General features: G+C 49.4%; 1 protein-coding gene across 4 annotated transcripts in view; it reads left to right on the forward strand.

The window, feature by feature from the left end:
- TP73 (tumor protein p73) overlaps positions 1-15,228 on the forward strand; it is a 74,765-nt gene that overhangs the window by 54,116 nt on the left and 5,421 nt on the right. For 3 of the 4 annotated variants that reach the window (XM_030537418.1, XM_030537417.1, XM_030537419.1), the window contains 9 exons: positions 6,270-6,456; positions 7,641-7,756; positions 8,479-8,588; positions 9,497-9,639; positions 10,770-10,858; positions 11,613-11,737; positions 12,228-12,382; positions 12,931-13,063; positions 14,084-14,177. In XM_030537418.1, the coding sequence (XP_030393278.1) occupies positions 6,270-6,456; positions 7,641-7,756; positions 8,479-8,588; positions 9,497-9,639; positions 10,770-10,858; positions 11,613-11,737; positions 12,228-12,382; positions 12,931-13,063; positions 14,084-14,177 (1,152 nt within the window). The remainder of the gene's footprint in view (positions 1-6,269; positions 6,457-7,640; positions 7,757-8,478; positions 8,589-9,496; positions 9,640-10,769; positions 10,859-11,612; positions 11,738-12,227; positions 12,383-12,930; positions 13,064-14,083; positions 14,178-15,228) is intronic. The other variant, XM_030537420.1, reaches the window with a different exon arrangement.

The following is a 15,228-nucleotide window of genomic DNA, read 5'->3' on the forward strand; positions in this document are numbered from 1 at the left end:
TGGCTGGAGGCGTGCTAGAATCATGTGGCCAGTGCAATGGAACAAGAGCACCAGTGCTGCTAAAGCATTTCACTGCAGCCAAGGCAGCTTGTCTCCAGTCAGAACGCTCCACTCTCATGTACACGCATTGCCCAGGAAGCTGCAGGACTCCTGCTGTCTCACAATTTGGCTTTTGCTCTGTGTGTTTTGATGGCTTGGGACAAGCTTTACCAATCCTGCAGGTGTCCCGTGAGGTGGTCTCTTTTGGCACAAGGTGTGCGTTGTCGGGGATAAGATACAGTGCTCTGAACAGGCGCGTGCCCTGCCGTGCAGGAACTAGTGCTTGGCTTGCACTGTAGGTGTGTGCAGGAGAGGAGAGGAGGTCTCAACAAAAACAAAAACTCTTTCTTAGCTGCAAAGCCACTTGTGGGGAGGTGGAATGGAAAGGGGACTCGTTGATGTACTGACAGAGCGAAGGGAGCCACATGCTTAACTGAAATGGAAGAAAGGGATGTTGCACCAGGTAGCTCTCCCCTCCTTTCTTCTCTCCCGTCCCTGGCTTTAAATGTTCCATAACATCCCATAGACTCACTCGTCTGTTGTGTATTTTGCTGTAGCTGTATGAAAACTTGTGACATGTCACCAGCTCTGGGACCTCAATGTGGCTTTTTCCTACCAAGTGGCAAAGCAGTGGACTGTTTCACAAGCATTCTTCCATGCCGCATCAAGGCAGGACATGTGACACTGAGACCCTATGCTTTGTGCTCCACCCCATGTGGGAAAATCCCCTCATGCCGAGCCATACAGGGGGCTGTAGGAATGCCCACACACACTATCAGGCCCAGAGGTGACCTCAGAGGCATGTCACGCATTTGCACTGTTTAGCAGTCTACAGAAAGCTAGGATGTGACTGTGACAGTACGAGGAGCCCAAATCACTTGACAGAGCTTAATGAACCAAGCGTTGTAACTGTCACCCCTGCGAGCTGGGTAACAATATTATCCCCACTGCTAAGGTGTGGAAACTGAGTCACAGAGAGGGGAGCTGACTTGCCCAAGGTCATGTAGCAAGTCAGTGGCAGAGCTGATAATGTTACCCAGTTTTCCCAAACCCCGGCCTCATTCTGTCGAAACTAGACCTCTCTGCAGCTTTCCTTAGTGCAGATCAGTCACTGGCACTCCCTAGTCACTGGAGCAACCCTTGGCAGCTCAGCATCTGGGCGTTGCCGGGGTGAGGAATACATAACAGGCTTTGCTGACCACCCTGCCAAGGTGCCTCTGGAAACCCTCCATCTAGATGCATTTCCAGTGCAGCAGAGTGAGTAACAAGGGTCCTAGTTCCATGCCATACCTGTGGAGCTCCCTGCCCTTGGAAAGCTCCCTCCTGGCTTTTCAGAGTAGGCTGCCATCCTTTTCACCACTTCCTCCTGCTGCCTCATTTACAGCTCTTTGCACTGTGCCCTACGCTGTCCCTACCCATAGCTGGCTGCACCCCAGAACCAACACACATTCCCAGGACAGGAAACAAAACAGCTACCCACTGATCTGTGGAGCAACTATGCAAAGAACATCTCTGCCCACAGCAAGGCCTAATGACTGCTCCAGCTCAGCCCCTAACCATAAGGGGAAAGCGCTAGCCCTCAGATCACTCCTCTCATAAGCTCAGCTCCTGGAGCAATTCAGCCCAGCTGAGCCCACCCTGCTCTGGGAATTGCTGCATTGAGAACAAACACCTGTGGATGGTGGTATTCCCATCCCTGCCAGATTCCATGCTCAGTTTTTATCTATTGGCGGATGTGGTACTTTATTTGGCAGTGATTACCATGAAAGTGCTTTTGTACTTGCAGGGTAACTGCACAGGTCTGACTTGGTGGGGTACATGCTGTGGTAATTACATGCTCAGGGAGATTAGCTGGTAGGTCCTACACTAATTGCTGTGTAACCTGTACTCTGATTTAAGCCTGGTAGATACCTGACCATGAAATTGGATTTACATGAGAAAGTTTGGTTAGTCCAAGGGAATTAGATAGATTATTGTGAGCTCTGGGGCAAGTCTCTGTGCCTCAGTTTCCCCTCTAGAAAACGTGGCTAATAGTATGTGCTCATGCTGGGCAATGGCTTTGCAATCCTCCTATGAAAAGCACTATCTAAATGCAAAGTATCATTACAATGCTAATTAGTGATTCTCCAATGAGGCAAATAGCACACCCACGAAACCTGTGCACTTGAAACACCAGGGTTTGCCTTTCTTAATGGCAGCTCCCAACCAGCAGGAATTTGCTTCTCTTTCACATTATCAAGCACATCCTATAATAGCCTTATGGAGAATATTTCAATGGTAAAAATAAAATTGTTTTCTAGATACAACCAACCACTCTGGGCACGTCTCAGACTGCCTGCGGGGCTATAGCACCACTCTGTCTGACTGTCTCTCTCTCTCCCCTACAGTATATCTCCCTTGCAATTGACATTTTTTAGTACAGTGTCTTCAGTCTCCGCTACAGTAATATTGAGGTTAGACTGGCTGGTCAGACTGGACCCTTCTGGCTATTCTCTGCTCTGGAGTCTGGTAGGAAGCCGTACAAAACTGAACACTAGCGGCATAACAAGGCATAACAAGTTCTGAGAGACTTTAGGTACAGGGAAACTGAGGCACTAAGCTGTTTGGAAAATCACTCCCACAGTGCCCCAAAGTGGGCCCAAGTATTCAGGTGTGTGTGACTTACATGGGTCCTGGATACTCTGGTAGTGTTGTGTAATGCACATGTATTAGGTTCTATACAGATACTTCCAACTCAGGCCAGAGATTGTGGCAGGACAATGCAGAATTACTTCAAAGAACAATCTGTGGAAATGCATTCACCACTGATGATGTATTACAGAAACCCCACGCAGTGCACACAACAGCAGCTTGTCATGTAGCCTGATGTGAGAAAGGCAACGTGAGGAAGACGTGATATATTAAATAACTTCAAAGGAATACCTGTGTTTCTCAAGCGATGCCCTTTGCCAGCAGACAAAGAATCTTTACATTGGCACAATAACCTCAAAGTGATTAGGACACAAAAGGCAAAAATTGGCTCTTTAACAAGTAATTATTTCAATTCTTTGCTTTCCTGCCATGTTGGCACTTAGGTTGAAATGCACAGAAAGCAGAGAGGGGGAGGAGCAGAAAAGCCAGAGGAATATAAATGTCCATTTTCTTCACCCGCTGTAGGGTGCAGAGTGCTAAGCTTGAGCACTTCTAAACTTCTGTTTGACAACAAGAGCCTTTAGAGCTCAAAGTGTCCAGAAAAATAATGATCTTTTGGGTACCAAAGTGATGGAGAATGCCACGCTGCAGCAACTCCTCCTGAGAATATGCCAGCAAAAAAAATACATTTCTTATTTCCATGTGTACGTTCAGTGGGCAGTGGGCATGCTTCAGTACTTGGCTAATAGAGTTAGAAATGGAAAAGACCAGGCCTAGCAGAACAGAAGCCTCAACGCACATCAGCACAAGGCTGGTTCCTATTGTATTGCTTTGTGCAGCGCAGCTTTAAAAACCAAATCAGTGGGTCTTCCACAATGGCCCCGGGGCTGTCTTCCTACGTGGCTCTCAGCTACAAAGCGTTTAGTGAGACTTACTCTTAAATGTTGTTTTCTTCACTTTCAGTGCAAGGACGGCCTTGTGAGCTGGGTTCAGCTCCTAGCTTATGGTGCCTCTCCTCTCCTCCTGTGTGCAAGGGAGAGAAGGTGATCCTCCTTGTTCATTTAGAGTGTACCTTCTTCCGGGCAGGTCTGCCTCTCCTGTGTCTGGGCAGCACCCAGGACAATGGGGCCCCGATCTGGGGACAGGCTTTCAGCTCTACTGTAACATAAGTGGAATCCCATGGCTCTGACTGACAGAGTGAGAGAGAGAGAGAGAGTGTGTGTGTGTGTGTGTCCACCATGGTGTAATTTTGTAGCCAAGACATACAAATGTAGCTTTGTTAATCAGTTCTCAAACGTCAGTCCCTGATCATCTTTGTTGCTTTCCCTGAACTCTCTCAAAGTGGCAATATCATTCTGGTACCGCGCTGCCTGGCACTGAACGCTCTGTGTTAGGTGCAGGTACAACTGGGCTGTGTAAATCCCGCAGGGGCGCTTGCAACCCCGATCCATTCCGCCGTCAGTTGGGTCAGTTTAGTTCCAGCTCCCGTTTGTTACAGGGAGGTCAGCTGCTCCTTGATGCCGCTTAAGCACTGAATAGTAACCCTGGTTTTTCAGAATTGCTGCCAATAAGTCCCCTCAATACTCCAGTCTTGGTCATTTCCATATTGGAATAGCAAAAGGACGTGGGTGCAGGTTTTTCCTGGGGAATGGGTGCCCTACTGGGGGCGGTCACACAGCTTCCCTCAGACCCTCCATCCAGAGGATGTTAACGTGTTGCATAGACACTGCTTATCCCTGTAACTTTCCCAGGCTCATGCAGTGAGAATCCAGGAGACCCTGCTTCAAAACCAACCCTAACCATGTCATAGGGTTGTGCCTGTGATCCCTGGACCTCTCCCTTCCCTGCTGGCACAGCTGCAGGCTACAGAAAAGCTACCAGAAATACACCGCAGAGTAAGCACTTGTGTGTGGAGGTGCCTCCCTCTCTGGAGCTGGATTCAGAGCGCGTCCCTCAACTCATCTGAGGCCATCAGGGGTTCAGCAACTGATTTTTGGCAACCACCCTCCAGTAAGAACTCTTGGCCTCTGAGGCCAGGGCTTTATGCAGTATTAGCCCCGATTTCAGCCAGCCGGGGGGCAGCTCTGATGTAGCAAAGGAAAGCTAGGATCTGTGCCAGTGATACTCAGCCTGGCTGCAGGGAGGGCAACCGCTGGCTTCACCATCTATATTAAAGCTCTGTAGTGGGGCAGCTACACCCAGGGGTGAAATCAGGCTAATTCCAAGTGTATAGATGGTCCAAGAGAAGCACAGACATCAGATGCTGTAAAGTTAGCACCCCACAGCAGCTCAGGCCCAAGGCTGTGGGAATTCGTATCCTGAAAAGGGAGAGATTTAGTCTTCGGAAATCAAGAACAATAATAAGCTGATTTCCCCCCCACACTGCCACCGCCAAAATCTGCTGATTGGGGGCTGAAAACTCACTGAGAGCATAAGTCTTTTTGCCAAGCGACAGCTCTCCTTCTCAGAGCTACCGGGCAGGGAAGAGGGAATTGTGTCTTGATGAGAAAAGCTCTTTATGGGTTTGCCCCTGTTTGTTTTAGCTAGGTTTTTAGAAGTTTGTTGTGTGTATGTGTGTGTGGGGGTGATTGGTTCCCCCCATTTGAAGGGGAGTGGTTCGGACACTGTAAAGGGGGCTCTTCCCTCCATTCCTACCCTCTGCATCCAGTTCATCCCGACTTGTTACAGCATGTCTGTGCAGGGAGCCAATGGTGCAGAACAGCTCCTCTAGCTCCTGGTGAATTTTTGGGATCCCTGAGCAAACCTGCCTGTTCCAGCATGTTGGAATAAGCCTCCCTCCCCTCCCCCACCAACAAAAAAATCCCCAGATCTTCACTGAGGGGAATCTTAGCCCAGGTTGATGAGGGTAGGGCTCAGGGAGCTGATCAGGTATCCCTGCTGAGCTATGCGCATAGGGGAGGGTCATACAGGCAGCTGGCAGATACCAGGGATGGGCGGGGGTGAGTTTTTGTCTCCTAACTCCTTAACCCAATATGAATGCAAGCCCTGGGTTTATCGTCTAGGCATGGCACATAAAGCTCCTGTCCCACACGCCTGCACAGACCCCTGTGCAGCCAGGCTGCATTTAGTCAGGTTGCTTTTCCCTCGTGGAGGGGGCAGGGAGCCATCAGCCAGCGGGCAGCTGTCTCTGCAGTCTCAGCCCTCTGCCTCAGACCTGTGCAGCCCCAGTGACTTGCTGGACCCAGCCCTGAGGATTGTCAGGTTGCAGGCGTATAAGTTATGAAGGCAGAATGTGGCTTTTGGCCATTGCTCTCCCCAGGGTGAGTGTGTGTGTGGTGGTGGGGGGGCAGTACCCTTCCTCCTTTACATGCTTATCATTTTCATTGAGATGCCACCAAACCTTTCCCCCTAGCAAACCCTGCCGCATTCCGTGTGAAAACCAGGTGTGCTGGCCAGAGGCACATGCACGGCCTGGCTCTCTGGTGCAGCCAGGGTGCAGAAAGGCAGATGAAGATGGGGGCAGTGGAGGAACAGGGCTGCAGACCAGGTGACACACCTGATGCCACCTGATCCCCAAGCGCCCTTTGCCCGCGCCAAGGGATGTGCTCTTAAGCCCAGCTCTCCCTGCTCTTTTCCAGTACTCCCCGCTGCTGAAGAAGCTCTACTGTCAGATCGCCAAGACATGCCCCATCCAGATCAAAGTGTCCACGCCGCCCCCGCCAGGCACCGTCATCCGGGCCATGCCCGTCTACAAGAAGGCAGAGCACGTGACAGAGGTGGTGAAGCGCTGCCCCAACCATGAGCTGGGACGTGACTTTAATGATGGTGAGAGCTGGTCTCCTCCCCTCAAATAGCGGGTCAGTGTCTCCGTCCTCTGCTTCCCAGGTGGGGACAATGATTCTGGGTGAACCTGTCTCATGCTGATAACCTGTATCCCAGAGCTTCCCCATAACCAAGACTTGCACTAGACAATGAACAGGGCCACGTGACACCTGACAGGTGGGCTTCAAGACCCTGCTTTTTCACTCCTGTATACAGGAGTCTTCCCCCCCTCCTTTCACTCTGAGAACCAAACAGCTGCCTGTGAAGCTCAGCTGAAACCACCATGTTTTGCCTGATGTGTGCTGGGAACCATCGCTCCTGGCAGCCCCCGGACTGAACTGCTGGCAGGTGAGACAGCTCAGGCAGTGCTTTCAGGGCTTGTTAGCGCTGCCTCTGCTCAGACCTGGTCTAATTGCTCCATCCACTCTGTGCCAGGACAGCACCATCCTTTACCTTACCTCTCCCTGTGCTGTCTGTCCTCTTGGAGCCCTCTGCCAGGGGAGCCAGGGCAAGTTCCCTAGGCAAATTATTTCGATGGTTGAGCTGCTTGCCTGTTAGAGATTTTTCATCTTCTAGCTAAGCTACAAGTTCCTTAAGTTGCTGCTTGTAACACTTGGATAGAATTTTCAAAAGTGCCCAAGTTCCAAATCCCCAAAGGTATTTAGGCACCTAGTGTCCATTGATTTCACTGGAGTTAGGAACCTAAATGCTTTTGAGCATCTGGACCTAAGTTACTTGGGAGCCTAAGTCCCCTGTACATCAATGGAGCAGAGCTACTTAAGTGCTTTTGAAAATGTTGCCCACTGATCTCATCTCCCTTAAAAACGTTCAGAGGAAGAAAGGCAGGGAGCCTGGACTCAGTTTGGCTCCAGCCAGTACCCTGAGCTCCTCACTAGACTCCACCTACAGAAGACAAAAGAATCAGAGCCCGAAGTGTTGCAGGAGATTCCTGCTGTTACAATGTTCTGCTCCCAGCAGAACCCTTTGCCTGCTGAAAATGCAGCCTAGCCCAGTCAAATGCAGCAGGAAAGAATGGGGCTAGGGGGGTTTTTTCTAAAGGGGTTAGGTAGTTAGGGAGTCCCCACCTCTCACTGCAGGACTGTTTTATAATCACTCCGTGCAATGTTCGCAGGTCGGCAAGCCCACGAGAAGGGTTTTTTCTCTAACTCTCCCGTCTGCCTCTGCAGGCCAGTCCGCTCCAGCCAGCCACTTGATTCGGGTGGAAGGCAACAATCTCTCTCAGTACGTGGACGACCCGGTCACGGGAAGGCAGAGTGTAATGGTGCCATATGAGCCACCACAGGTATTCTCTTTGCTTGAAGAGGATTAGAGGGCTGGGGGGAGGGTGGAAATAGGGATAATAGTTTTCTTAAATAAATTTATAGCTGCCTTACTAGCTCCAACACTGCAGTGACTCCAGTGGCACCAGGGTGGCCGAAAGCAGCATCCACCCTGTGGAATTTAGATCCCTGCCAAGGCTCGTGATGGCACTGCAGTGTCTGGAGAGTAATCGCTCTCTTGCCACAGCCCGGAGAGCAAATACCTTGTGCCTGTCTCCTTCCCTTTCTGGATTTGCCGAAGCATCTCCCTTTAAAGGGGAATCTTGCTTCAGACCCACCGGGCTCGCAGAGAGCATTGTGCAGGTTAACAGAACCTTCGGCCCAGCTAGTCACTGCTCAGGGGCAGAAAAGGCCAATAATGAAATAAAATAAAAATGGTGAGTGGAAAGCTTAGCACGCCCCCTAGGGCACCATGAAATTAGTGCAGTTGTGGTGCTGATTTCCAGCTGCAATGTCACACGCCCAGGTCAATGAATGAAATATCTAGCGATAAGGTCCCACAAAACCAGGCTGATGTGAAAGTAACATAGGCGCTATGCAGTTACAGTGGCTACATAATCCCCCTTCGAGGGGATATTTCTTTAGAGCAAGGGTCAGAAATTCATCTTCCCTGCCTTCCTCCATGAATATTCCCCCAACACAGACAATCCCCCCCCCATGATGTCATTTACTCTCTTTTGGGCAGGTTGGGACTGAGTTCACCACCATTCTGTACAATTTCATGTGCAACAGCAGCTGTGTGGGAGGGATGAACAGGCGACCCATCCTCATCATTATAACCCTGGAGACAAGAGAGTGAGTCATTCTTATGGTACCTGTGCTGCCAAGGACAGACATCCCCCCGGCCCCTTCGCACTCCTGAGTCTGGCTCTCCTGGGGCCTCCTGGACAAGGTTACGAGCTGAACTTCAGCTGAGTAAATAGCTAGAGAGAGCCTCACCCAGTTCACATCTGGGGCTGGGGAGAGCCTCAGCAGTGAAACAGAGGAGTTGGCAAAACCCCCGAGATTGATTTGCAAGAGCCCTAGAGGAGAAGATGGCCCATAAAGTTCTGGAAGCTGCAGCCCAAGGCAAACTCCTGACCAAGCATCTTTGGCATGGAGAGTCCTAAGCACAGTGAAGAGTGGGAAGTTGCATTCCCTGATGGGGACGTTAGTGACTATGAAGAGCCTCAGAGGGTGGGTGTGTGGGGAAGGTGGGTGTGCACAGGGCCTGGGCTTCTCCCCCTGCACATCTTTCACAGCCTGAAAAAACTCTTGCTCCCTCCCGTCTCCCAGGGTGTAACTGTATTAGCCCTTTGCCAATCGGAGATGAAGTCCACTGGGGAGAAATTCACCCCCAGCCAAAGGGCCCTGCACAAGAGCCTGTGCATCATCTTGAGACCTTACATGGAACACAGCACCTTGTGTGCTGCATCAGGCCTAGTGTATATGTACAGCAGCCTTGGCCTTCTGAGCTCAGCAAATTCCTGCAGAGAGCCCTTGTAAAATGCCCACCGCAGGGGAATTCCTTATCCTGAACTCTTTGGGGGCGGGGCGTAGGGGGTTGTCACCTTTTTAGTATTTTCTGGAGTGTTTAAAAGCTTTTTGAATAATTGATCAACACAAAGTCAAGTGACAGAAACCCAGCCCCATAGAGAGTGAGGTTTAGTCTGAGTAGTTTCCCCAAAAAATAAATACTTTTGGGTTTTTACTCTGCTCCCCAGCGGCCAGGTACTGGGGAGAAGATCCTTTGAAGGGCGGATCTGCGCCTGTCCCGGTCGAGATCGGAAAGCCGATGAAGATCATTACCGAGAGCAACAAGCCCTGAACGAAAATGCAGCTAAAAATGGCAACATCAACAAGCGCAGTGAGTCCTCCTCTCAGGAAAGGGGGACCCTCGATTCCGAGTGAGACCCCCAGCTCCGCACTGCCTAGCACTGCTGAGCGGCTGCTGCCCACGGCATGGCCCATGCTTCCAGGGGCAGCAGCAACGAACACTCGGAACTTGGGTGGTGAAGTTTAGCTGAAGAGCAATACTCTGATCCAAACTTCATTGCTCAAATCCAGCTGTCGTCAGATATAAACCTTGCAGCCAGAAAAACAGAGTGGCATTATTAGTGCGGGTGCTTCACTGGCCAGATCTATTTGTTCATCATCATCATTATTAAAGGCAAGTGTTGGTTAGTGCTAAGATAGTTAAACTAACATGGTCCATAAGCTTTAAGCTTATTTTCTGCAGGCATCAGAAAGGAATTCTTTGCCCCCTCTCTTCCCATCCAGCATTGGTCAGTTACTTACAGGGGAGTTTTTGCTGCACTCTGAAGCCTTGCTCCTCCCAGAGATAGGTTAGCAGCAGACAAAACCTCTGTTGAGTGTAGGGCAGGGGGCTGAAGTGGGAGGCAGAGGAAAAGCATATTGTATTTCATCACTAATCCTCCCCCCCTCCAATAAAGTGGGCACATGCTGAGCTAAGCTTTCTCAGGGCAGTTATTTAACTGTTTGCAGTAAAATCTTACAGAAGGATCCTGGCGATTTATCTGCTCGTGCTCAAGAGCTTCTCACTCGCCCTCTATCACAAGGGTGATAACTCATCTTTTAGTCACCTGTCAAGTGGGTGAATTTAATGATCTGTATTGATCTTCCTCAGCTTTAACAAAGCAAATCACCACGAAGCGCCTAGGGCCATGCAGCAATGCCCTCTTTGTCCCCTTAGGAGCTGGAGTCATAGTTACGTTTGTGCAGTAAGGTTTGCATTGTCCAGCAATGGGCTTGGAGTTCCCCTTGTTGGTAGTCAGGGAAGCCTTGTGCTTCCCTGCTCCTGGGTTCTGGCTTTCGTTCAGCTGGGCCCGTTAGCAGCTGCCTGCCCTGCTAGGAGCTAGTGCTTTTATTCTAACACAGTTCCCATTCTAATGTTATGGAAGTACTAGGGAGTGGCCACTTAGATGATCACATTTAACTTGATTTTCCCATAATACTGTTTCCCGTCTCCTTCCTCAGCTTTCAAACAGAGCCCCCAAGGGATTCCAGCACTAGGGGCTGGTGTCAAGAAAAGGCGACACGGGGAAGAGGAAATGTATTATGTCCCAGTAAGTATCAAATCTGCTGCTGCATGTCGTGTCTGCGCCCTGCTCTGGGAATGCAGTGGCGCTGGCCCCTGGATAGGATATGGGGGAGCAGCTCCCAGAATTCAAAGGGAAACGAAGGGATATTTTACCTAGCTGAAAGGACTGGCATTCCCAGGAGTACACAGCACTGAAGTGCTTTGCTTTGGGTGGCTGGCGCTTACAGGCCTGATGAGTCCTTACAGAGGGCAGACAGGGTGCAAGGAGCAAGACCGATGGGGCTAAGATAGGGCACAGTGAAGAACAGGGTGGGAGCAAGTCTGCAATGAACACTGAGCACCAAGCAGCAGGAGTGGAGAGCAAGAATCATGCACTGGAATTGCTTTGCAATCCCGGGGCAAAATAGCCTTCTCCAAAACAAGGCTGCAAGTCACCTTCCTCCTTGATCCCACTGTGGCAAGAGGGAATTTGGCCTTGTGTGCCTTCAGCACCACTCGCACGGCCAGGGACTTGGCTACTCCATCTTCCTGCTGCTAAGGGAGGGGACATGTTATCAGACCCCTACTCTGCTCCTGCAGGAAGGGGACTAGAGGGGACCATAAGTCGCAACTGAATTTCTTGAGGCTGGCTCTGCTAGAAGCATGGGACCCCAGGCAGCTGCTTGCCTTGCTTGTGCTTAAGGCTGTCTTCACATTGTCCCTTGAGGGGGCCGGATAAAGGATGGGGAAGGTGGGACTGGCTGTGTGACAAGTACAGGCTGCCTTGGTCCCTCATTCAGGTTCGTGGCCGGGAGAACTTTGAGATCCTCATGAAGATAAAGGAGAGTCTGGAGCTCGTGGAGTTAGTCCCGCAGCAGCTAGTCGACTCCTATCGGCAACAGCAGCAGCAGCTCCTGCAAAGGCAGTAAGTTCCATGACCACATTGTCCACTGTCGCCACTCGGGGTCTCCAGAGATGCATCAAATTAACGGCAGGACGAAACAGGGATCCAGGAAGCTGGCCTGACCACCCTTAGGGTTCGCACAGGGCAGTGGAGAGGGAAGCTGTATAAATGCTATGTATTAGAATGCCCTTAAGAGCCCTGCTAGGGTATCTGTCCTAAGGTGAAGCCAGCTGTTCTGCATCCCATGCACATTCCAGACAGGTACAGAAGTCGGTTTCCCCAATAGGGGTGCAGCACGATTTGCACCAGTGCAATGTAACCAACCTTAAATCAATGTCAGCCATGTCTGGAGCAGGGTTTTGCATTGGTGCAGCTATGCAGTTGGCTAAAATCTCAGTTCGGACAAGGACGAGGTGAGAATCTGGTGACACCCAGGAGGGAGTCCCTAGAGAGGTTTGATTTGCTCAGTCTCCACTAGGGTCTAACTGACTGTGCCACTGTTCCCGAGCAGGAGTCACCTGCAGTCCCCTTCCTCCTACGGGCCTGTCCTTTCGCCAATGAACAAAGTACATGGAGGAGGGATCAACAAACTGCCGTCTGTCAACCAGCTGGTGGGGCAGCCACCGCAGCACAACTCCAGCTCCGGGCCCAACCTGGGCCCAATGGGTAAGGCACCCGCACTGCTACTTGACACAGGCTCTGCAATCACCAAGGGCCAAGAAGCCAGGCAGACAGCAGCCTCGCTCAGCTAAACAATATGTAAAGTAGTGCAAAGCTCCCTACGCTGAGCTCCACATTCCTCCTCCTCCCCCTCGCACATGCCAAGCAGAGGAGGTTACCCTGGGCTTGGTCATTAGTCACTTATACAGCTACATTGCTCGGAACAACTCACCATGCCAATAGCTGAGAGAGCCCTGCCCAAGCCAGGCTGCCTGGATCCACGTTGTAGCCGCTGGCTGCAAAGGTTGCCCCTGAATCTGTGGCTTGTCGGGGTGGAATCTCCAGCTTCTTCACCCCTCCTCCACCCGATTGGTGAATTCTGGTCCCTGAAGTGGGTTACTCCTGCAGACTGGAGAATGGGGCTCTGTGCTTGGGAAAGGACAGTTGTAGCTTCTTGGAGTTAAATTAAATCAAAAACTTTTGAATGGTTCTCCCCTGTATGCTCTGGGCACAGTCCATGAGATGGAAACTCTTTTGCTTTTTCTTGTGCTCAGGACCTGGAATGTTGAACAGCCACCCCATGCAATCCAATGGAGACATGAACGGAGGCCACTCCTCCCAGTCCATGGTCTCAGGTTCACACTGCACTCCTCCTCCACCCTACAACCCTGACCCCAGCCTCGTCAGGTAGGGACGTCACTGGACCTGTGGTGTGTTGTCCATTGTTGTTTCATGCTCTTTTCCTTTACTCTAACCTTCAAAAATATGTGTAGCAACTGGTCAACTGGTCACTAGTTCCAACTGAGAAATCACTGCTTACGAAACCAGAAATTGTCCTCACCAGCCACTTGCTGGTTAGAAACACAAATCACCTGCAAAGAGCTTTGGCTTATTCACTTTCATTAAATTCATTCAAAACTTGATCCCTTTAGTAGACTGATACGAAAACGCACCTTGCCCTGCAGGTCAAACACTGGCATAGAACTTCGCAGATCTTCCTTCTTCCCCTTTTTGGACCAGTGGTGACTGGAAACTGCAGTAGAGGATTTATATCCATACATTAACAGCTCTGTAGTCCGTGATTTGATGTCCTTCTTAAAGAACTGATACATCAGATGTTTTCCTAGATGGACTACCAGAATCACGGAGTAGCACAATCAGTGCTAGCATTTTGTAGCTGCAGCCAAGCGCGCTACATAAAATATTCCAGCACCAAATGTTATATTGCCAAGATTAATTATTGCTGACCAAATAACTTAGGGCCAAATTCCACAACCCTTCCTCAGTCAAGATGCTCAGAGGGGAAAATTAATCCCTGGAGTAATTCCATATATGTCATTTAACCGAGACCATTGAAGACTGCTGAAGCCAGTGGAATTATGTTAGGATGAATGTGGTCCCATCAGCTTTACCTCTCCAACGTTAATGCCAAATTAGTTCACGCTTTTCAGCCCCAGAAAACTCTGACCTGGAGTTTTGAGGATCCCTGAAATGGGTTCTTGCTACACTTCCAATTTCTTGCATCCCATAATACCATAGTAGCATGAGAAGAGTTGCCAAGCCTTCAAATGAAAGAAATGAGTCCACTAAAATGTCCCCATACCCTCACGTGAATTCAAAAGTGCTTTGCCACAATGGTGACACTTGAGAACACAGCATATATACCTGACAAGTTAATGCCACTTTATTTTCAAATTCTTTCTGCAGTTTTTTAACAGGCTTGGGGTGTCCAAACTGCATCGACTATTTCACCTCACAAGGGTTACAGAATATTTACCACCTGCAGAATCTAACCATAGAGGTAAATGCTTTGGGAAGATCTCTTCTTATCACTTGTTTCTACCCACTGTTGATCTTAAAAACAAGGACAACCAAATAAAGGAAATAAATGTGCATCTATCATACATGCTTTATAGTCCCCATGTTTTGTGTTTCCCAATTATGCATTCTTTCTAGGCCTATAGATTTCAAACAATAGTGCAATCCTTAAAAGAAACTGTAATATTCTCTACTGTTGATTTTTCCAGGCTGTAGGATGCAAGGCCTAGCAGAAATCTGAATTAAGAAAGAAATGCAGACAAAAACAAAAATGAAAAAGAATTCAGGTTCAATCGTTCTCCTCATGTGCACATCTAAAATAAAGCCAAAGATACAGAAATCAGATTTTGAATTGATTTTCACTAAATATGTCTACTGAAATGAATCTCAGCACTCAGGGACTCTCCCTAAGCCCATTGAGCAATGGAAAGATTCCCATTTGACTTTGATGAGCTTTAGCTCAGATCCACAGGCCCCAACTTCCTCCCTTGCAAATCAGGAGTAACCACACTGGCCAAACAAGGTCAGAATTGGGCCTTTTGTATTTAGCAATTTTTTGTTTCAGCCCCAGGACTTGATATTGTGGGCTGGCTGGTCAAGAGCTGCAGTTTTCTGTTTTTTTTTAATTGATATGTTACATGGGAAATGCTCTAATTTGTGTCTAAACCCCTTGCCTCTGGGCGTGGTGACTTTTATTGTAGCTGTTTCTTGGCTGAAGGACAATCTCTTGGGAGAGGAGAAGCCAACTTTGCATGAAATTCATCTGCCTTTGGTGCTGATGAAAATTATAAGTTCATCCAGCCAGTCTGCACATCAATGAGGCAAGGGGCTCCCTGCGTCCAGTAATGTAACCAGCATACACATAATTCATTAACACTTTTCATCTATGACAGAGCCAAAAAAATGCCAGACTCAGTATTTTGACCAGGATAAAGCTCTTATCCTAATCCCATCTCATTCTTAGATATTTGCTACATGCCCTCCTAGTCTGGCAGCTAGGAACCAATCAAGAACACAGATGGTATAATTATTGA

This window comes from Gopherus evgoodei, chromosome 18 (assembly GCF_007399415.2).
Source record: "Gopherus evgoodei ecotype Sinaloan lineage chromosome 18, rGopEvg1_v1.p, whole genome shotgun sequence".
In the NCBI taxonomy this organism is placed as follows: domain Eukaryota; kingdom Metazoa; phylum Chordata; order Testudines; family Testudinidae; genus Gopherus; species Gopherus evgoodei.